Below are 6,188 nucleotides of genomic sequence, written 5' to 3' on the forward strand. Positions count from 1 at the left end.
CTCTACTTCTCTAACTTGCTTTTCCAAATCCTTTTTGAGCTCTTCCATGGCCTGAGACCAGTTCATGTTTTTCTTGGAGGTTTTTGATGTAGGCTCTTTGACTTTGTTGACTTCTTCTGGCTGTATGTTTTGGTCTCCTTTGTCACCAAAGAAAGATTCCAAAGTCTGAGAGTGAATCTGAGTCTGTTTTTGCTACCTGGCCATGTTCCCAGCCAACTTACTTGACCCTTGAGTTTTTTGTTGGGGTATGATTGCTTGTAGAGCAAAGAGTACTTTGTTCCAAGCTTGAGGGGATGTGCTGTTGTTTTCAGAGCCATTTCTATACAGCCAGCTCTACCATAGCAGTGCTCCTCCTCCCCTAAGAACCACCAAACTGGACCTGACTGAGATATTAAGCAGGCTCTGCACTCCTGCTCTGATCCATCACTTAATTCCTCCCACCACGTGGGCCTGGGTCCTGAAGCAACTGCAGCTGTAGTTCTGTAGCTGCACCACCCCTGCTGCCCCCAGAGTGGTGGCCTCACCAGGAACTCCTTTCACTCTGTCCCCTGCAGCTTTTCCCACTAACCTGCTCTGTTGTCTTTGGTATTTGTGAGCTGAGAAGTCTGGTAACTGCCACAGCTCACTGATTCGGGGCGCTAGGGCCTGTTCCGCCCAGCTCCTGGTCGGGCTGGTCCTGCCACCACCCACGCTGGGCTGTGCTCCTCTCTGCTCCCAGCTCTGTGCACGATAGACCTCACCCAGCGACCATCCAGGCTGTCCTGGGCTGGAGCCCTGCTTCCCTCTGCTATTTTGTGGGTTTTGCAGTTCTAGAATTTGTTCAGAGCCATTTTTTATAGGTTTTTGGAGGGACCTGGCGGGCAGCTCACCCAAGTCCCTGCTTTCCAGCTGCCATCTTGGCTCTGCCCCCAGGATCAATAGTTCGTTTTCTATTGGCAGTCTGGTTCACAGTCATTCTTTAGCTACCTCCACCTACTCTCTTTCACGGTGCCTAACAATGTTCCTTTTCACAGGTGGGAGAACTAAAAGATGCAATGATTTAGATATTATTACCCTTAATTTGAGAAATGCTGGTTGATTTTTGAGCCTCCACCCCCCTCGCCCCACCCCCACCCCACCTCAGCCATATGCTCAGGAAGTGCTAACTCTATGAAATGGAAAGGAAAAACAGCCAGACTCTCTTAGGTATTCATGGGTAGGTATTGTGTATGGTTGTGCATTCTGCCCTGATTTACACGGAAAGCATATATCTGGTAGGGAAGGGACTCTGGGCATCAGCTGATTATGTTCCCCTCATTCGTGTCCCTGCTTGGATTTTGCAGGTGTGAAAGCTGTGGTGCGGTTTTCCACTCTGAGTGCAAAGTGAAGTCAGTCCCCTGCCCTAGATGTGTCCGTCGAGAGCTGCAAAAGAAGCAGAAATCTTTCTGGAGGAGACTAAATATGGATGAAAGCCTAGAAGAGGCATGCAGCATGTTTGAGCTGTCTTACCAGAACACATGACTGCCAGCGGCAGGCCCTGCGCAACAACGATCTGCTGGTTCGCTAACAGGTGGTACAGCAGCTACGGATCGAGCCCGACATATACTGTGGGAGGGAGATGTGTCTGTCCTTTAGCTAGAGATACAGACACATATATGTATATGTTTTCATATGTACCTAGGTACTGTCAAAAGGACCTCAAAGCCTTCGGGGCTTGAAAATTACCCATCGCTGATTACGTTTTGTCAGGATTTTCAGCTGCTTCATCTCAAGCAAGATGTGGTATGCACATGATGCTTTAGAGGTCACAGCCTTTTCTTTTTGGCCCTCAGGAGCCATTTTATTCTACAGGCAGAAACATTTTCTACCTTGCTTATTATTTCATTCTGGGGGTTGTCATTTAGTAAGCAACAACAGTGCTTCAGATGATTTTCGTGTTATTTGTTTTTAGCCTTCACAGAAGCTGAAGCAACTGCAACAAGTTAACCCATCATGTTTCACAGGAATATTTTCAGAACACCGTGACTCCTCTTGGCTTCTTCCAGGATCCTCTATCACTGGCTGTGTCCCCCTCATCTCAGTTTCTGCCTTGGGAACTATAATCCCCCTTCTGGTATTTCACAAAGTGGAATATCTTGGAAGCTGTGCATGGGTGCTTCTTCTGACAGCACTCATCCCGATTTCACCCATGGAGCTAGTTCTGATTTTAAAGTTATTACACATATAAATTTTGCTTCCTGATAAAAGATAAGATTTCTATGAAACACTATAATCAGACCATTTGTTGATATATATCACAGCAGCATTTTCTTCATGGGGTGGCCACAGGCCATATATGCCAGTTTACATTCACAGCTATTTTAAATCAGAAATGCTATAGGAAAGCCCAGTGTCCTATCAACAGGGGTGATATTTATGGTTTTTAATGGGGCTGGGCTCAGAAGAAATTCTATAATTTTACCTAATGCTGCAATTAATAGACTGGCAAATACAGTCTATAGCGATCCCACTCCAGGAGAAGATGCCTTCACTGTCTTTAAAGGAAAATCACTCTAATGCCTACAAATTCTTCCCAACCACTGTCTGTTTTGGTTCCTATCACAGCTGTTTTGGGTCTATAACCTACCACTTCATATTAACTCTACTTTCATGTTTCGTCATTTTTTTTAAGTTTTGCAATCCATTTTATTTATACTGTTTGAGTACTAGGAATATAAGAATAAGTAATGACATAAATATACTACTTTAAAAGGAAAAAAAAGCTAGAAAACATATCCACTTTAATAAAACCACGAGTGCTAGAATAAATAGGAAGAGTACTTAGTTGCTTTGCTGCTGGACAGGGTTGTGGTGTTCCCAGAGCAGCATCCTTTTAAAGGCCACAGGTACTATTGTCACTGGGGCAGAAATGGCAGGTGGGGCAGCCCTGGAAACATGATTTGCTTGCATTCCCTTCCATTTACTACAATATTAAAGCGTGTTGATGTTGAAGGTGAATCCCTAATCGACTTGGGAGGTCCATTTCATTTCACTGCAGATCAGAAGCCTTTGGCTTCTTTGTAATTTGATTGTTGCTGAGTTTTAAAAATTTCACCTCACTTTGTGTCACAAAGAACCCTCCGTGATTACATTCATCCTCTTTTCCTCTCTTTCTTCAGAACTCGGCACATGTATTTTTATGTCACTCTCGCACAAAGGAATAACTGAGCTGACTGGTGCTGGCAGGCAGTTGGATGTGAACATTTCACCTCTTGACTCACACCAGTCCCTCATACTACAGACCACACATTTAAACTTAATAGCTAACCACCAGGCATTTCATTTCTGAATTATACAGTAGCTGGAGTGCTGTAGCCGAGGCATGAAAACTTGTTAAAAGGCCAGGCCTATTCATAAGAAGCCTTATGGTGCCTTTTCCTCTTAGAAAAACAGGTTATCTTCACCACCACCACTCTACCCTCCCTTCCTTCTTCCCCTCCCTCCCCACCGTTGATTACATACAAAAGAAAAGGGGTGGAAATTTTAAAATAAGCACTTGGCAGACAGGCAAACAATCTGATCTACCCTCACCCCCCACGTTCCTGAAATACAGTATTTATATTTTCCAGCCTCAGAGAAGATAGCAGAACATGATCTTTCACTAGAGAATTATAGACCTGCTTATTATAAAACAGATGTGCTCCAATGGCAAAGTGCCTTCCTCCCTCCACCCCCAATTCCTTGTCACTGTAGCTTATTTTTTGCCTTTGTTATAATTAATGTATCTGTGATCCCTGCTTAGCCATAGTGAGCTGCATTTGGAGACCTGAGGAGTAGGATTGCTCTTCTCTTCTAACACACTCAGTCTCTGTACACTTATTTCCCAATCTCAGATCTTCCCCGGGTAAAGACATCGAATTTGGCCTCACAGGCCCCTTGGCTTTGTTTCACGAGGTGCCCATGAAGGTGGCCTTGATAAACAAGAGTCCAAATGAGACCCATGGGAAAACTGTCCACATCCATCATTTTACGGATGTTCCCAAAGGAAGACATAGAAGTGAAATTACAGTCACCCACCCAGATCTCAAACAGTGGCCTTGCTGTTTTGGTCCTTTTCCCTCGTTGTGAAGCTTCACCAAGGGCCAGCTTCCACCGCCCTGGCTGACAGGCCTCAACTTATCTTCTCTGCTCCCATCCCAACATCTGCTAGTGAAGAGGATCAGAGACATTTGAATTTATATATGCAGTGAAAAGGCAAAGTTGCCGTTTATACCCCAGAATGCCTTAGAAGAGTATGTGGTACATTTTTTTTTTACTGTTTTCAAGTCTAGTAAATGGCTTTGTGTGGTGCATTCTAGTCAAACTCGATGCAAACCTCATGGATCACTGCCTTCTTAGCCGAGTGAATATCCTGCTTTCCCGTGTGTTCTGTTTCTCATCCTGAGTTGAACGTCTTACACATGAGGCATATAACAAAATGGCCAATTAATCTCCTAGAGCTGGCAGCAGGTCCGAGGAACCTTTCTTCACTGAAAGGGCCAACCAATTCCCTAGTGCATCCCCTGAGGAAATCATTTCTACCAGTGCCAGAAACATTGTAGGGTGTGATATTGTCCAATCTTGATGAAATACTGGCAAGTCAAATCTTGCAGCAAAGAAGCCAGTTCCTTAAATAGACCTCAATTTGCACCACTGCAGGAAGGCCACAAAGCCCTTAAAATCACTTAACTGAAATGGAAGAAGTTTCCTTTTTGGGTCCACTTTTCCCCCAAAGTTAAAAACATTTTTACAGGACAAACCAAGCAAACTTCTGCTTCTCTGCCTCTTAGCGGAGCAACGTTATAGTTATTTTCACATCTCTAAATCTGGGGTGGGGGTGGGGGGAATGTTCCTTTTGAATATTTAATTAGCTAAAGGATAACCACCTACTAAAAAGCAGACATTCCTTCATTTCAGGGAAAAGTTGCTAGGAATATAAATGTCTGTGATTTTTCTAAGAGATCGATTTTCCCACTCTTCTTAGGAGGGATTTTTCTTTCGTTTCTCCTCAGCTTCTGTAAGAAGCAGAAGCATTTACAGAAAATACAGGACTCCTCTTCTAACCAACCCACCTGCCCCAAGCCAGCTAAAGTTCATAACTGATAGATGGCAAACCCACTTTAGTTGTATTTCTCTTTGTGTATCCGTACCCATTGCTGGACGCTGGTACATCATTTCCTCTCCTCATCCCACCAACCACCCAGAGATTTGACTTCTCATCCGTGTACATTATCTGTAGTCATACAATAGCAGAAGCATTTATAAAATAATATGATGTGACTCAGCTGCAAAACGGAAACATTCTCAGTGGAAGTTGGGCTCTGTTCTGCTCCTTCTCTACAGTACGGCCAAAAACATTATGGATATATATGCTTGTACAGAACTATTAACTATTAACTGTAGTTTTTTAAGAACTTTGCTGAAATAACTAGACTATAACTGCAACCTTGAACGTGCTTATCCTACTTCAATCTAGGGTCTATAAATAACCCAAAGGTTATCTTTTTAATTTAGTGCAGTGAAAGGAGACATAAATAATTCTCCATCTTTTATCTCTCTCTGGCTTTGTCTCTTGTCTCACCTTTTCCTAAAATTTAATTTAAAAGTAGAGAATATTGTGAACCACTGTAGGAAAAAGCTTTGAAATATTTGACTCAGAATGAGATATCCAAATTGGATTGTAATTGAGGCTGTTTTTTTAAAATATTGGTATCTGTTAGTAACTTTGTTCTTGGGATCTTAATATTTATATCTACTTGTCACTATTGTTATGAAGGAGAAAATAAGTTATTCTTTTAAATCTCAGCATTTTATGTTCTTGGGAGAGAGTAACTGACTGTTAACAGAATGAATCTAATTACAGGTGAATGAGCCTTGCTTGGTGCTCGTTTGGAGAAGCATATGGTGATTCTTCCCATGTGGTACTTGTCCTGTTCATGCTAATAAATATTCTTGGTTTTACTGGGTTTTTTACTTGGTTTTACTGGGTTCACAAATCTTTGATATGACGTTTTATTTTGAAGTTGATTTGTTTCCACTTGGGGGAAGGTGTTGTTTTGATGCATACTAGAGTCCTCTGTGAGACTCTTAAGTTTAATGAAAGGTGATTTTAGACCACCCATCAGCAATGAATGCTAGAGGAACGGAGAAGCAATAGCATGAACTGTCAGCTGATCAGGTGGTGGGTTTCG

At 42.7% G+C, this 6,188-nt stretch overlaps 1 protein-coding gene across 1 annotated transcript in view; it reads left to right on the plus strand.

Annotated features, from left to right (window-relative positions):
* The window catches only part of PLEKHM3 (pleckstrin homology domain containing M3), a 194,339-nt gene extending 188,369 nt beyond the window's left edge, over positions 1–5,970 (plus strand). The window contains exon 7 of the mRNA XM_036755998.1: positions 1,323–5,970. Coding sequence (XP_036611893.1) covers positions 1,323–1,500 — 178 coding nt within the window. The 3' untranslated portion in view covers positions 1,501–5,970. The remainder of the gene's footprint in view (positions 1–1,322) is intronic.
* The last annotated feature ends 218 nt before the right edge of the window (positions 5,971–6,188 follow it).

This window comes from Trichosurus vulpecula, chromosome 4, assembly GCF_011100635.1.
Source record: "Trichosurus vulpecula isolate mTriVul1 chromosome 4, mTriVul1.pri, whole genome shotgun sequence".
In the NCBI taxonomy this organism is placed as follows: Eukaryota; Metazoa; Chordata; class Mammalia; order Diprotodontia; family Phalangeridae; genus Trichosurus; species Trichosurus vulpecula.